We start from the raw sequence: 17,154 nt of genomic DNA, 5'->3' as shown, positions 1-17,154 counted from the left end.
AAAGAAGAGCATCAATCTTCAGCATTTTCTTAACAGTAATAACCATATTTCCTTTGTGCTGTAACTGATGGAGCAAATTATCAGATGTTGTGGCAATTACTCAGTTTATAATTTCACATAACTACTTACTCTAGGACACAAGCTTCCTCTGGCATTATATATTGTCATTCACACTCTACAACAAACATTTGCATTCAAGAAGAGGAAACGGTTTAAGTGATCCAGTGGAATAACAGAGTTAAAGTTGCACTAAATGGTGCTTTGTTGGCACACCAATGGCATCAAGATACTGCCTGCTCAGTTTACAAGTTTTCTAATTGCAAATACTGCAAATAAAACTTGCGATCTTGGAGTTTTGGGGTGTGTTTTTGGTTTGCATATCAAATTCTGCTACTGAACCTTAGTAAACAGCTCTGCACAACTCACAAGAGAATTAGTCTGCCCATCCAAGGAGGTATATGGACTCTCCAGGAAATGGAGGCTGGTCTTGTAATTAAAGCACAGTAATGAGAATCAGAAGATAGGGTTCTGCTACAGACTGCCTGCTTGACGGAGAGGCAAATCACCTCTTCTGTGCTTGTTGTCCCTTCTCTAAAAACAGGTATGTTTCACTGAGGGTGAGAATTTGCACAGCACTTTAGAGTTCCCCATGGAAGGTGCTACAGAAGTGCAATTCATTATCTCTGCAGGTCTCATTGAAATGCCAAGTAGCTTAAAAAAAAAGAAATTCTTGGGCTTTGTCTGCACTGGCAAAAAAAAAAAAAGACAAAACTTTTGTCCTTCAGAGGTGTTTAAAAAAAAAAAAAAAACACACACTCCCCAAAAGGCAAGTTTTGTCCATGACTAGCCCAGGTGTGAACAGCACTTTCTCAGCAGATGCGCTCTCCTGTGGACAACACTAACACCACTCACTAGTTGTGGGAGGAAGTTTTTTGTCAGCAGGAGAGCTACACTGCACTCCTTTTATCACAACCATATCACTAAAAGCTGTATAGCCTTACACAAGCAAGCAGCTGTCAACACAGAGAGCAGATGTGTTGAGTAAGGTGGACAGTCTATGCACCTTTCAGAGAATAGGCCATTTAAGGAGATCATTTTTGGCTTCATGGGTTAACACTTCCCTCCTGAATTGGGGGCAGGAGTTCAATTCGTAGATTAAAAACAAATAAGCAATTGATTTAAGTAAAAAAAAAAGTTTCCAGATGCAATATTTTCCCTCCCAAACCAACATCAATTTAAACAAAAGGTTGTGAGTTGATTAGAATCTGATTACAAGTTTAATGCAGAGTTTATATGGGCTGAAGTTTACTGAAGGAAGTTGTTCTGATAACTTCAATTCCACCCCACTCCATGATGCTCTAACAGTCTTAATCACCTATAGCCAAGTTAACTGCTATCTAGATCTATCTTCAGCTACCTCTGTATCACTAATGCCAGAGAAAGTCATTCTTTTTAGATTGATTTCTTCCTTTAATGTGCACAAGACAGAAGAAAAATAGGGCAAGTCATTTGAATTACAGTCTTACAAGCAAGCCAAGGCTTCCAAATCAACAAGACCCAAAACCCGTTATAAAGCTGATATATGATGACCTACCTCATTGATCATTTCTATTTCTCTAAAGGTCAGTCTGTCCAGCCAGTCTACTTTCACCATGTGACCTTGTCGATGAGACTTGGTGAGCTGCCATAGAAATATATAGTGATACTATTTAAATTACTGTGACTGAAAAAGAATAGCCAAACTATAATTTCAAAGACAATCACATATGAAAGGGATGGGAACAGAGAGAGTTAAAAATCTTCTGCGTTACAAATAAAGTTTGCCCTATAAACAATTTGCATTATAAAAATATTCCCAGGATCCAAAACATATTGATCACAAAAGAAAGGACAAAATATACACATCACTAATCTTAGTTTTGAATTCATAATAATATGACATATTAAAAAGGTCCTATGTGTAAAGCAGAGCTCTAGCATGACAAAATTAATGACTTCATGGTTTGTTCCACGTGAAAGATTTCTGAATTTCCAAAATTAGTGAATGCAAAAGTTTGGTACTTCATTTAACTTTATAAACAATACTTCTTGCTCTTAAAAATATTTAAAGATGATTTCAGTAAGTCTGTCTTCGCCAGTGATACTGCATACAGCAGGGATTCCAAAACTGTGGTCTTGCATCTGCTGGTGGTCTATGGAGAGCTGAATATGATGTTACTGAAGGGGTAGGCAACCTATGGCACGTGTGCCAAAGACGGCACAGGAGCAGATTTTCAGTGGCACTCACCCTGTCTGGGTCCTGGCCACCGGTCTGGGGGACTCTGCATTTTAATTTAATTTTAAATGAAGCTTCTTAAACATTTTAAAACCTTATTTACTTTACATATATCAATAGTTTAGTTATATATTATAAACTTATAGAAAGAGACCTTCTAAAAAGGCTAAAATGTATTACTGTCACACGAAACCTTAAATTAGAGAGAATAAATGAAGACTCGGCATGCCACTTCTGAAAGGTTGCCAATGCCAGTGTTACCGATTCCTTCTGTATCATTAAAACAGGGCTTTGGAGCGGAGCCTGGAGCTGGAGCACGGAACAGCTCCAGAACAGTTGAGCTGCTGGTTTTTCCTGGAGCTGGAGTGGAGCAAGAGCACAGCTCCAAATCCCTGCATTAAAATACACCTGTACTCCGATATAACACGGTCCTTGGGAGCCAAAAAATCTCACTGCCTTATAGGTAAGACTGTGTTATGTTGGGTTTGGTCTGGTACAGCGTGCTGGACTGAATTGGCTTCCCGGGTGGTGATTTAAAGGGCCCGGTGCTACAGCTGCTGTGGGAAGCCCTGGGCCCTTTAAATCCCCACCGCAGCTCTGGCAGCGGAGCTTGGGCAGGGATTTAAAGGGCCCAGGGCCCCCCACAGCAGCCAGAGCCCCAGGCCCTTTAAATCACCACCCGAGCCCAGCTCCCAGAGCCCCGGCGGGGATTTAAAGGGCCCAATGCTCCAGCCGCTGTGGGGAGACCTGGGCCCTTTAAATCACCACTGGAGCTCTGGCAGCAGGGCTCGGGTGGGGATTTAAAGGGCCTGGGGCTCCACATGAATTCAGATTTAATGCAATAAAGTGGCGGGGCTCAGGTGGTGCTTTAAAGGGCCCAGGACTCCCCGTTGCTTTACCGCGTTCTCTCCAAATTCGTGTTATATTGGGTCGCGTTCTACCAGGGTAGAGGTGTACATTAAAAATATATTGCTAATGTTACTATTCCGCTTAAGCAATTGCCATAGTTCCTACACAGATGTCATGTGACCATCTCCCCTGCCAACGGCAGTCTATGAGATAATCTATTAACTATGGCTCACACTGTACAGTTCAAGAAGAAACAGAAGAAAGCAGTTTGTCAACCACTTGGGGGTACAATAAAAGCTTACAAGAAACAGCAAGAGGCACAGGCACAAACAAGTAGGAGCGCTGGGCCTTCCTAATACTAAGAACTTAGGAAAGTCTTGAAATACGGTAAAGTTACCATCTTTTTGCCAGAAGAACAGAAATTATATTACGTAGAACTTAAGGTAAAATTTGGAACACAAGTTATTTCTGAAACATATTTTTGATTTTTTTACCTTTTATATCCAGCAAAAGTCCGCAATCTTTATAGCAGAAATAAGATAATGTATTAAATTACACTATAAGGCTTGAAGACTTGTAAATTAAAGCAAATTAAAGACTCCTATATGGCAACTAACTTGTTAATTTTATATTTTTCTAGAGGGTTTTTTTTGTTTGTTTAAAAATAAAAATGTACCATGGCCCACATTAAATGGATCTAAAACTAGGTAACTGACAGGGATCAAAATGTAACTGTAAACAGATAATCATGAAGCATTTTCTAGTGGGTCCTGTAAAGATCTATTCTTGGCCCTATGCTATTTAACATTTTTATCAATGACTTGTAGGGTTGCCAACTGGAGATTTGATCACATGATATAATCTTTAATTGAAGATTGATCTTTAATTCCTGTAGACTCCAGGACAATCCTGCAAGGTTGGCAACTCTAACACTTGACAAAACACAAAATCAACACTGAAAGTCTGAGATGATAAAGATTGTGTAGTAGTAAAAAAAATGACTACGACAGGTCACTCAGGGTAATCTGGATGGATTGGTAAACTGGGAGCAAGCAAACAAAATGCATTTTGATATTGCCAAATATGAAGCTATACCCCAGGGGAAAAAGAACATAGGACATATATTAATGTAGATTCTATCCTGGGAAGCAGTGTGACTGAAAAATACCTGGGGATCATTGTGAATAATCAGCAGCAAATTAGCTCCAATGAGATGTTGTTACCAAAGGGCTAATGTGATCCTTGGATATATAAATAACGGAATGTCAAGCAGAAGCAGAGGGTTTATATTACCTCTATATTTGGTACTGATGCAACTGCTACTAGAATAGTGTGTGCAGTTTTGGAGTCCACAGTTCAAGATGGATGATGATAAATTGGACAGGGTTCAGAGAAGAGCCACAAGAACGATTAAACAGTTGGAAAACATATCTTATTGTGACAGACTCAAGGAGCTCAATTATTTAGCTTAAACTGAAGGTTAGACTCTGATTTAAGTCACTCCTAAGTACCTACATACGGAACAAATATTTGATAATGGGCTTCTCAATCTAGCACACAAAAGATATAACCTGATCTAATGGTTGGCAATTGAAGCTAGACAAATTGAGACTGGAAATAAAGGGTACATTTTTAACAGCGAGGATAAACAATCACTGAACAACTTACCAAGGGCAATGATTTATTCTCCATCATTGGCAATTTTTAAAATCAAGTTTCGATTTTTTTCTAAAATATATGCACTAGTTCAAAGAAGAAATTAATTCAGGGAAGTAAAATGGTCTGTATTACGCAGGTCAGACTAGAAGATCACAGTAGTCCTTTCTAGCCTCAGAATCTATGAAAAGTTACGTTAGGACTTCTGCTAAGCTCAGCAATTGTTCATAGCCAGGATACAAGCAATTCAAATATGGACACCAATCACAACAAAAGCATTGAGTGCAAAGCATAAGACAGCTCAGATGCCTTATAAAAATCTATTAAGTAGAACTACACAGGCATAGTATGCTATCAAAATACATGCACAATATGCTGCTGCTATGTGGCTGTCTTAGCACCATTCTGCAAGCCTAAAATGTAAGGGCTGAAAAGTGAAGTACTGCTTTTGCCAATGTGTGTCAATACTCAGTGAGCCTGTCTATAAAGATAACATAACTGATGTCTGTACCATATAAAATGATTTTATATATAAATATGCATGTTGTATATTTACACCTCCATTGGGTAAAGAAAAGTAGACAAACATTTAAATTTAATTTACTCTTTTCACAAGACGCTTTCTTTTGAAGGGGTGGGGAGCAAGAGAACAGGAGGAAAAAAGCCTAGTCCAGCCGGAAGTTTCTCTTCCTTTCTATATTTACAGTAGCACCTTGAGGCCCAAATCAGGGCCCACTGTGATGGTATTGTACAAACACGTAATAAATAGATTACATGGAATTGGCAGTAATTTCAAAAGTCATGAGTCAGACAGTTCCCCCCTCAAAAGAAATTTTTTTTTTCACACGTTTATTTTTAAGTCAGTATTTTTTAAAAAAAAAAAATGCCATTTTTGGGGAGGGGGTTGTTTGTTTTTTTTCCTCTTTGTAGAGAGAAGCAGCATGCTCCCAATTTCCATGCAACCACCACAGAGCTAATATTCAACCTTAGATACGCACAGTGTAGATCTAACTGTTTCCTACTTGGAAGGGATTCTCCTTACCCTCTCCTATCACCTTAGATGTAGGGAGTTGCCATTGTACACTCTCCCTACGTGGACAGGACTGGATTAGGGTCACTGTCTCTTCTCTCTCCATGATCTCCTTCAAGTCTTCTGTCCTTACCACCTGCATCCATTTCCCTCCCCATATTTCACTTATTCTGCTACACATTTTTCTCTTTCTCCATCACACTACATTCCCCTGTATCTGCCACTCACATTCCTTTGATTCCTGACATTCTCCTTCCCTGTTGCTCCCAGCATCCCATTCTCAACACTTCCCACATTCCCCAGCTTATCCCTCAGATGGCAACTAAGATGGCCACCATGTTCCCTGAGCACGCTACCTTCAGCCACAGGAAGCAATGAGGGCTGGCTGGTAGCATCACTTTCAGTCAAAGGAACCTGGAGGCCATCTTGCTTCCATCTTATGGGCCCGTTGCGCCTTTAAGACCATAACCTGGTCTCCTATCTTGAAAGGACACTCTCCGGTATGTTTATCATATGAGGCCTTTTGCTCTTCCTGAGTATCCTTTAGGTTTTCTTTAGCAAGGGCTAAAGAGTGTCGGAGGGTGCTTTGTAGGTTGCTTACAAAGTCCAGAATGTTTCCTAGGAGAAGACGTAAACCCCTCCCATTGCTAGTCCACAACCAACTGTAATGGCCCCTAACCACGTGGCCATACACAAGTTCAAATGGTGGAAAACCCTAAACTGGGATTGTACAGTCTGTAAGCAAAGAGACAATGCTCAACATAGGTCCCAATTATTGGAGTGTTCGTTGACAAATTTACGATTCATGCCCCCAAAGTTCCATTAACACTTCGACCTAGGCCATTGGTTGATGGTGGTAAGTGGCAACCAAAGTGATTCACCATGAGTTTCCCACAGGTCTTTCATGGTGCCTGCCAGGAAAATTAGAACCGAATCTGTAAGGATCGGAGGGCCAACCTACCCTGGCAAAAATGTTAGAAGCCTGGCACCAGCTTTAGCCCTGTGTTGCCTAGAGCTAACTGCTCCGCCATCGGGTAGCAAAGTCCACAAAAGTCAGTCGTACTGCTTTCCGCTGGGTGTCTTTCTTGGGAAGGACCCAGAATATCCACAGCACTCCGCTGAAATGGGACCTTCAATATGGAGTGGCTGAGAGGGGCCTTGACCTGATCTTGAGGCTTCCCACTCTTTGGCACAACTCAAACAACCAGACAACTGGCAACGTCCTTGGCCCATCCCCTCCCAGTGGAAGGACTTCCCCAATCTGTCGTGTTCTGTTCACCCCAGCATAGCACATGGATGAATATTGGGCTAAGCTTAAGAGCTCCCCCGTAACTTACTGGAACACCACACTGTTTTTGCGGCTGCCATTCTTTCCTGGTGTCCACCAGAAAGAAGTTCCTTGTATAAAAGTCCGTGTCTAAAAAAACCGGGATCGGGTAGAAGAGCTGAAGGCGTGGGGTGCTCGTGCGCCACAACCACACTTCTTGGAAAGCATGTCAATCTGTTCACTTCCATCTGGAACTATGTTCCCTACTGGGACACCAGATTACTCTCTCAGCCACTGCGGCGATATGGGGCTTGGTCCAATCCTGAAGCGAGTGTAGTGATGAGGAAACTGTTCTGTGCTCTGAACGATCTGCCGCGGTGCACGGGGGTATCAGGCTCGTGCGCAGAGCCTCTTGATGAGTTTTTGTTCGCTTTGCCCAGTATCAACAAGCTCAAGCTGGGCCCCTGGCTTGAAGTAGAAGATCGCGAGTTGCGATTGCTGTAGCTGGTTGCCTGTTCCAGTCCGGGCCGTGGACAGAGGGTGCATGTGGGCTAGGTTCAGCGGCGTTGGCCAAAAGGGAATCCGGTCCACTACCACTCAAATCTGGTCTTCTGGATAACACAAGACGGGAGGCTTCTGGATTACAGCTTCAGAACAGAATGGGTTCTGGAAGCTTGCCTGGCTATGACTCGCGTAAACCATTCCCACTCCTTGCCCCACCACCCTGGATTTGAGCCAAATCTTCACCCCAGTTAGCATGGAAGAGAATAATGCATAGACTGCAAAAGTCCACAATCCGGACACACCTTCTGTACTTGCGGACATGGGATATCAGACTGTAGGCAAGTCTATAAGCTTTACAGAAGGGGTAAATGTCACTTTGGCCTTGGTTGATGAGCTTTGGGATTCACGAGGATTGGTGGATAGCTGACACTCGTGCCCCTGTGTCTCTCCACACAGTACCTTCTTTCGCCGCCCACTCTCAAATTTTCCCTTCGCTCCAAGGGATTGAGAGGCATCTGGCCTGGGGATCGGGTGTGACGGTTGGTGTAATGACTTGCACCAGTTGGGTCTTTGGGCCTTATATTCCCAGTTCATTACACTTAAAGCATCTTCCAGTTGAATGGTCCTGGAGTCGAGGTAGTACTGGATTCTGAGTGAGTGGAAGAATAAGTGTCTGATGCTTTCCTACTGGGTTGTAGTCTTGGTGGCCTCGGTTTAGGGTTTATTGTCGGCGTGCCCCTTGGTATCATTCCCTTGGAACAGAGCTTTCTTACTTTCTGCCACTCTCCATCCATCTTGGCTCCAGTCTCCCTCGCCCTCGAGATTTTGGGTTTCCATCTGTATGTACCGGTTATGTCCTCAGGAACACCATCCAAGAACTGCTCCATTGATGAGGAGGTGCAGTTCATTCCAGGGATTTAACATTGGTCCTCGTATCCAGCGCCTTCATAATTCTTTCCAACGTAGTAGGCGTGTCGGAAATGACACATCTGATTTCTACTTTTGGGTTCTAGAACGCCGAGAGGGCATGATCCGGGGTTATCCCCATTCTGAATCTGGCCTTGGTTTGAAACAGTTTATAATCATTCATCTGTCCTTGGCATTTCAGCCGCCACCTCGCTAAGGGTCCAGAGCTGTGACCTCAGCTACCATGTCTGCGTCTCTCAGAGATGCTGTACCCAAGCAGGCCCTTTCAAAATTTTTTAAAAGCCTCTAGTCACACCTGCCTTTGTAGGTGGGAAATTCTCTTGTGGCTGTGAAGAATTAGGGAAGGGTTGTTAGGATTGGCTGGAGCATTTTGCCTACCATCGCGCTAACTCCAGTTCATGCTCTCTCTTTTTTCCCTTTCTTCACTTTTGTTTTTGTTGTTTTCCAGTTCTTTTTGTTGTTTTCCAGGCTGGTGTTGCCCTTTCCGTTGGTGGGCTGCCTCTTGGCTGCCTGTCTCTTTGTAGGCGCAGTGGATTTGTTCTCTTTTTCTTTCCACTCGACCTCTTTTTTTCCAGTTGTCGCCTGTGATCTGCTTCTTTGATTTGTTCCTCTGCATCCAGTTTTGCTCTTCTTGTTTCAGGGTATCCTTGGTAGTCATGGTTCCTGTTTGTGTTGAGGTGCCCTCTGGTGTTTGTCGTCGAACTGCTGGCTCTCTGTGCTGCTAGGGTTTGACTCAAACAGTGCCTTTTTGTTTAATCTCTCCTAGCTACCTTTCACATGTAAATTAAACAAAAACCCCACTTTATGCATGTGTTTTTGCTGGGGACCCTGACTCACATCGGAAGTTCTATTGTTTAACAAAAGACCCTTGTCAAACCGTAATGGTTCCTCTGCTAATATGCAGCCAAATCTGAGCAGAGAAAACAGAAAAACACATCTCTCTCTGGCTCTTAAAACCAACTCTTTCTCTCTGCTTAAAACCCTAGCAGAGAAAAAGAAAAATATACATCTTACTGGTTTTGGTATTCTTCATCTTCCCACTTCGCTGCCGCCATGTCATAGTATAATTCCACAATCTGAACCTTAGAGTTCAAATATGAGGTACTAGCATAAATTCCTCTAAGCTTAATTACCAGCTTAGATCCTGATAGCGCTGCATCAGCCAAAAATTCCAGTGTTTGGCTCACTCTGGTCCCCAAACCTTCCTGGGGACCCAAGACTCAGATGTCCTGAGTTCTCACCACAAGAGAAATAACCCCCCTCCCTTGTCTTCTCTAACTTTCTCCCAGGCTTCCCCTCCTGGATGGCCCGGGACGATCACCCTATTTCAATTCCTGAAATGCAAACCAGCGAGATCAGTTTCTTCACCCTCACTCAGAGTCCCGCAAATGCAAGCTTGTTAACTCGTAACAAAGAGATTTTCTCTTCCCGCCTGGTTCTTCCTCCACCAATTCCCCGCTGCGCAGACTCAATCCCCTTGAGCCCCACTAGAGAAATCAACAGGTCTTAAAAAGAAAGCTTTATATAAAAAAGAAAGAAAAAAAGACATAAAAATGGTCTCTGTATTAATGTGACAATATACAGGGTTAATGCTTAAAAGAAAAGAATAAACAGCCTTATCCAAAAAGAAAGACAATTTAAACATTTCCTGCAAACACACAACATTAACACAAAAACAAGACAACACCTAATTACTATAACCTACTTACAACTGGGAAACAGAAGATTAGAAAGCCTGACGGTAGAGAGATCCTCTCTCAGAGCCGAGAGAGCACTCGAGACACAGACAAAGGACACACACCCAAAAATTCCCTCCCTGAGCTTTGAAAAATCCGGTTTCTGATTGGTCCTCTGGTCAGGTGTTTGGTTCCCTTTGCTAACCCTTTACAGGTAAAAGAAACATTAACCCTTAGCTATCTATTTATGACACCAGCTTATCCCTCAGATGGCAACTAAGATGGCCACCATGTTCCCTGAGCAGTCTACCTTCAGCCACGGGAAGCAATGAGGGCTGGCTGATAGCATCACTTTCAGTTAAAGGAACCTGGAGGCCATCTTGCTGCGAGCAGTCTGTGGTTTCAGTACACTGAAATTAATTGAAGACAGCCAATTTGGTAAGGATACAACTTCACAAGACTGAAAGCAGGAATGAGAATGACAAGAATCCTTTAAAAACATCCCTCAAAACTACAATTTTGTGAAAAAATCCTGACAGCTGCAAAGATTATATATAGTTCCTTTCCTAGTGATCTTACTAACTAGGTTAATGAAAAGATGTGACAGATAAAGAAAACAAACGAAAATGAGGAGGAGGCGGCAGTGAAATGAGCACAAACACTAAGAGAACCTGATCCCAGGAGGTGCTAAGGCATTTTTGTCATCTACAAGAGAGTCCTAATTGACAACAAGAGCAAAATATGAGAGTTGAGGTTAGCCAGCATCTCCCAGGAAAGAGCCAAAAATCACCTAAATGAGGAACTGTAGGTTCCCAGGGTAACAGCTAAGAGATTATGATTATGCAGGATTGGTTAATCTTCAACTGCGTGTGTGATCTGTGGATCCTTCCAGTAAATTCCCCAACATTTGCACCTGCTCAAATGTAATCTACAAATTAAACTGTACAGCAGGGAGGTAGAGTACAGCTATACTCTGAGTATATTGGACAGTATGGTAGTCTTTGGATACAGATTTTTAAAATTACAGCTATATTTTCCATCCCTCTCATCCCAACAATGCAGAGTGCCTCAAATTAGAAATCCTAAAGTATTATTTTGCCAGGACCAGCCTCTCCACTCCAGCAAGCGTCACCAAAGCTGGAGGAAAACCTGAAGAAACCCGCTACAGGGTTATGACATCCAAAAGCCAGCACAACCCACAGTTGAATTTTGCTCTCTCTATACAGTATTACTGGAATAGAAGATGGTAGACGGGTAGAAAGAGAGTTTGTTCAATGGAAGGAGTTAACTAATGGTTTCCTTGAGATTAGTTACATGATTACTGCTCTTTATATTTGCGTAGAAGGCTGAAATGGTGTTGCTGAAATCAAATCCTACGTACTCTGGGATGAAACACAAAATGGAAGAGATCTAGGAGACACTCCATCATGGCTAAATGTTATATGCATGACCACCATTTACTGGATTCAAACTTGCAATGTTTTCCATTTGCCTGCATATACGGCACTGAGCTTTTTCGAGATGATTAAAGAAATATGTTTGCCAAATAAGGGTCCCAGATCCTTTACAGGTTTTTTTCTCATCTTACAGAAAATCGCTGCTGCTTGGGTATGTTTTCATTTTAGAGGAAAATTCCTTTTATATCTGAAGGAGGTGGGAAGCAGTGAGAGTAACAACAATGCCCTAGCTGGTGTTATGCAATCGATCAACAAAACTCCATTTAAAGATAGGATAGTATCAGCTTGTACAGGCACTACTTAGTCCCTAGCACAGATGGCAGGGTGGCAGTGGGGACTCAGTCTCATCTTCTCCTCCCCTCAAACATCTCTGCATAAAAAAGGGTTGGAGACTCAAAAGGAAGAGATGCCTGGGGGAAGGTAGGGTTCCCTACTATTTTGAGGGCCGGGTTTACTCTCAGCCTGTAAAAGTTTAACTCTTTTTGCTTATATTAGCTTATCAAGGTTCTCTACTGTTGAACGGGTTTTACTGCATGTGGCAGCATTTTGCTTCTGCTCAGGCCTGCCCCTAGTTTGCAAGGATATACTTATAGATAAGGGATGTTGAAGCACCTCTAACTTACTTCTACATTTCTATGTAAGGTCACAGAGATAAAGCAAGAACAGGCTCCACTGAGCAAGGGTGCCAATCTGATGAAAACCCAATGAACATATGGAATATTTCTGGAAGCCCCCCTGCAACAGAAAGAAATCTATGTTTATTTATAGAATAATAGAAGTGCAGAAGTGGAAGGGATCTTGAAAGTTCATCGAGTCCAGTCCCCTGCCTTCATAGCAGGACCAAGTACTGCCCCTGACAGATTTTCGCCCCCATCCCTAAATGGCCCCCTCAGGGATTGAGTTCATAACCCTGGGTTTAGCAGGCCAATGCTCAGGGTTATGACAAACTAAGCTATCCCTAAAAAATACTTTTAGCCAACTTTTGTGAAAATTCTAACTGGAAAGGATGAGAGTGAGTACAGATGTATATGCCCACACCGCACGAGCATGCTTTCATACACATCTCGAAAATGGCGTTGGTTAATATTAGAAATGGCAAATTTGACTATCAAAAGCTTTAACCAAGAAAGGTTAAAAAAAAAAAAAAAAAAAAAAGAACAGCCCTTGATTAAAGGTACTTTCACTTCAAAAATCACAATTCATAGCAGAGTGGGAAGGTTTCTTATTAATAAATGTTAGACAGTTTAGTGTCAAAAGCATGCACTCCCAAAACCAGGTGCTGACAAGCTTTGCCCTCTTGCTACTTACTTCCTCCATATGTTCCTTGTCAGGCTCCTATATTAAAGAAACTTGTTAATTAACCAACATGTTAAAGGATTGCAATTTCCAAATATTTAATTGGAATTTAATACCATATTTTAATCAGAATTTTACCACATAGGAAGTTGAGGGCACTCACTATCTCTCAAGAGAAGCTTATTGCGTCACAGGATCAGGTCGACAATGAATACAATCTCCCTACAATCCCTTTGCTTGCTTCTGTATCATGAATGCTTGGTTATGCCCGCAAACAAATAGGTGAGAAGAGCTCACCTTAGCTCAAAGTAAGTGACAGGAATAGAAAATTTAAATGCATCAAAAGAAACAGACCAAAATAAACCTAACTGTGTCTTTTGAAACTTTTGCATCATACCACGCACCTATACCTCGATATAATGCTGTCCTCGGGAGCCAAAAAATCTTACCACGTTATAGGTGAAACTGTGTTATATTGAACTTGATTTGATCCACCAGAGTGTGCAGCCCTGCCCCCCCCCCCCGGAGCACTGCTTTACCGCGTTATATCCAAATTTGTGTTATATCGGGTCACATTATATTGAGGTAGAGATGTATTTTAAATTCATACCTAAACCAAATCCACCCAAGAAATTGCTACTATTTTCCTTTTAAATCAATACACAAAAGGAAAAAAAAGAAAGCACATGCTTCTCCTTCACAATACATTGCCCTTAAAGACAAAATACACTTGGCTATCAAAAGGCCATGTTTCTTTTACTGAAACTAAATATTTTTTTAGATTTGCCAAATCATGTAATCCTACAAGACAAAAATAACTTTAGAGGTGGGTTGGTTTTTGTTGTTTTTTTCGGGGCATCGAATAAAATATGCAGGAGAGCGCATAATGAGACCTTGAGCATAGTACTTCTAAATTATTTTCACATTTACATGAGGATCTAATATAATTTAGTCAAGAGATGTTTGCCTTACGACTGTTTTAGTTAAGCTTCTGAAAAGATCAGTAGATTCTTGAAGACTATTCCTCACTTTTTTTTCTTCCTTTTTTTTAAGCCATTGCTTCAGCAAAGAAATTACACTTTCCAGAATATAAATTAGCAGCTTTTTAGGGTTCAATTTAGCTTGGCAAAAACTCATTTAGATAGACAAGGTGGGTACGGTTTTATTGGACCAAGTCCTGTTGGTCCAATAAAAGATATTTCTTTTCACCCACCTGCTCTCTGTAATATCCTGGGACCAACACAGCAACTTCACTCCATCTAAAAACTTAATTCAGTACACTTGCTATCATAGATCTCTGGACAAAGCTAAAAGTTTTTGACAGCCTCAGACACTGGTAACCAATCTAATATTAAATGATAACCAGGATTTTACTTAGGAATCTGAGGAAAAAATTGCGTTCCACTACACCATGAAAGTACATCGCAATACTGCAGAAGAAATACATTTGCATCAAACAACTTGTGGGTTTTGTTTTGTACAAGTAGCTTTGATCATGATTCTGCATCTCAAACTCTTTTACTCTTTACATGGCAGAATCAATTATCTAGCAAAAGTCTTCATAAAAGCTGAATTTCCTGGAGATACTAAAAAAAATCCTGGGATAGACAAAACATTAGAATTTACTAAGTCTCTAAAATGCTTTGAATAGCCGCTGAAAGCGCTCACTCTAGTCCAGTGGTCCCCAACCTTTTCCAGGTGGCAGGTGCCGGAAGACGAGCCACCGAGGACCGTGACCGCCAGACTAGCATCCGCCAAAACGCCGCCAAGAAGCGGCAACGTCAAGAGGCATTGCCACTGAAATGCCGAAGTAGCGTCGTCAAGAGATGTCGCCACCGAAATGCCACCGAAAATCAGCAGCATTTCGGCAGCAGCATCTCTTGATGACGCCATTTTTCAGCGGCATTTCGGTGGATGCTTGTCTGCTGGCCAGTACATGGGCACACAGATGCCCTGGCGGGTGCCACTGCACCTGCAGGCACTTCGTTAGGGACTACTACTCTAGCCACTGCAGGAAGGAGGTCTCAGCATTTCTACCATGATACTATGTAGGTGTCGAGGACACTACACTGGTCTTTCTTCTTCACAATGATGCTGCAGGTCTGTACAGAAAAGTACATTTGATAACCACTGGGGAAAAAGTCATCCTATTCCCCATGGTACTAAGGCTGGCTCAGTAGCCCGATATCAGCCTTTATTGCAACAAGTACAAGCTGTTTGTCCTTGCCTTAAGGCCAAGCATTTTAACCTCTCCCTATCCAGCCACTCTATTATTGTGTCAATTGTCCCCATCGCTCCACCAGCAATGCCAGCTTTGATAGCTTTCTTCTCCCACGAGCATCTCTACACTTTCCCCTAGAACAGGGGTTCTCAGCCTTTTTCTTTCTAAGCCCCCTTCCCCAACATGCTACAGAAGCTCCATGGCCCAGCTGTGCCACAAGAACTGTTTTTCTGCATATAAAAGCCATAACAGGAGTTAGGAGATAGCAAGTAGGGCAACTGCCCAGGGTCCCATGCCACAAGGAGCATCACAAAGCTAAGTTGCTCAGTCTTCGGCTTTAGCCATAGGTGGTAGGGCTTGGGTCCCAGGCTGCAGTCCTGCACAGCAGGGCTTTGGCTTTCTGCCCTGGGCCCTAGCAAGTCTAACACCAGCCATGCTTGACAGACTCCCTGAAATCTGCTCACAGACCCCCAGTCCCCTGGTTGAGGATCACTGCTGTAGAATACATAAGGGGTGGAATGAATGGCACTTATCTACATGATTATAAATCCAAACTTTGGTTTCTATGCTACGGTCTGTCAATTATTTTTTGTGACAGATGTCTGATCTCTAGGTACTCAACAAAACGACTCACTAACTCATTTCACATCAGATCAAACACTTATTAACTTTTGGCCTGATGTCAGAAACTGATACCAAGGCTGATGCATATGCCAAATACACTAAGCAATGCTGCTATATACATTTGAATGAGCTGGTACTGAAGTTACTTTTTGTACTAGCCTTTCATTGCAACAGATCTAGATCCAAATCTAGGCCAGGATCCTCATGAAAATGAGTACAACATTCCCTTCTTTGATATTTGTCCATTTCACAAACTCTGTATATAAAATCAGCATGATATGCTGAAGTGGTTAGAAGGAACCTAAGAATGGAATGGTAGGGATACTGCAATCTAGAATTGAGGTTTAATAGAATGTCTGTAGGAAAGTCTGAATCATACCTGTCCACAGTCAGTGATTCTAGTCAGTAGTTAGTTCTTCCTTTCACGAGTATTGAAACTGAACACTGAAAATCCTATCATACAGCTATCCAATAGTAAGGAAAAAACAGCTATGAAATTTATCTTCATTGTTTACAGCTTGACCTCTAAACAATCAGCCATTTTAAACCAGTCAAATTGAAGACTGGCCTCAGGCTTCTGACGCCCTCTGTTCTGAAACCTTTTCCACGGGAATATTAGAAACATAACCTGACACACATTGGTACAAGTTCATGTTCTTAAGGCAGCTGATTTACTTGACATTATTTTGAGGCTCTGGACTCCAATATAACCTAACCTAAGTTACAAGCATTTGATAAGTCACAGACAGCAACTTTTTTAATTTAATTCTCAGAAGCTGAAATGTCATGACCTAGGTTAGTAAACTGCAGTTACTAATTTTTACCTGGTAAATCTCAGGCTAAATTTTCTTTTATAGAATTCATCTGCTAACCATCTAGAATCACAGAAAAGGAACTGCGGAAGGGAAAATTCTATGTTGCGCAGCCACCGCCTGAGCAGCTAAAAAGAAAGTTTAGAGAAGACACAGATTAAGGGGGAAAAAAACAGAGCCAGCTCTGAGGTTTCAAGTTTAATTTTGTACTGGGTACTTCTACAACCAAATCACTATTATCAAAACTAATACTCTCTTGTAACTTTCCCTTCACATGTCCCTTCCTCCAAACAAGTCTGTGAAGACAAGCATTACAGATAGGGCCCTCCCAAATTTATGGCCATGAAAAACATGTCACAGACTATGAAATCTGGTCTTTTATGTGCTTTTATTCTATCCTATACAGATTTCACAGGAGAGACTAGTATTTCTCAAATTGGTGGTCCTGACCCAAAAAGGGACTTCTGGGGGTTGGAGGGGTCACAAGGCTATTTTAGGGGGCACAGAATTGCCACCCTTACTTCTGTGCTGCCTTCAGAGCTGGGTGGCCAGAAAGGGGC

At 42.0% G+C, this 17,154-nt stretch overlaps 1 protein-coding gene across 2 annotated transcripts in view; it reads right to left on the bottom strand.

Annotated features, from left to right (window-relative positions):
* PIK3C3 (phosphatidylinositol 3-kinase catalytic subunit type 3) overlaps nt 1–17,154 on the bottom strand; it is a 128,706-nt gene that overhangs the window by 98,513 nt on the left and 13,039 nt on the right. Inside the window, exons 5-6 of one of the 2 annotated variants that reach the window (XM_032771735.2) lie at nt 12,950–12,976; nt 1,595–1,681 (exon numbers count right to left, since the gene is read on the bottom strand). In XM_032771735.2, the coding sequence (XP_032627626.1) occupies nt 1,595–1,681; nt 12,950–12,976 (114 nt within the window). The remainder of the gene's footprint in view (nt 1–1,594; nt 1,682–12,949; nt 12,977–17,154) is intronic. The other variant, XM_032771736.2, reaches the window with a different exon arrangement.

Source organism: Chelonoidis abingdonii, chromosome 6 (genome assembly GCF_003597395.2).
Source record: "Chelonoidis abingdonii isolate Lonesome George chromosome 6, CheloAbing_2.0, whole genome shotgun sequence".
In the NCBI taxonomy this organism is placed as follows: domain Eukaryota; kingdom Metazoa; phylum Chordata; order Testudines; family Testudinidae; genus Chelonoidis; species Chelonoidis abingdonii.
This window is presented reverse-complemented; position numbering and strand designations above follow the sequence as displayed.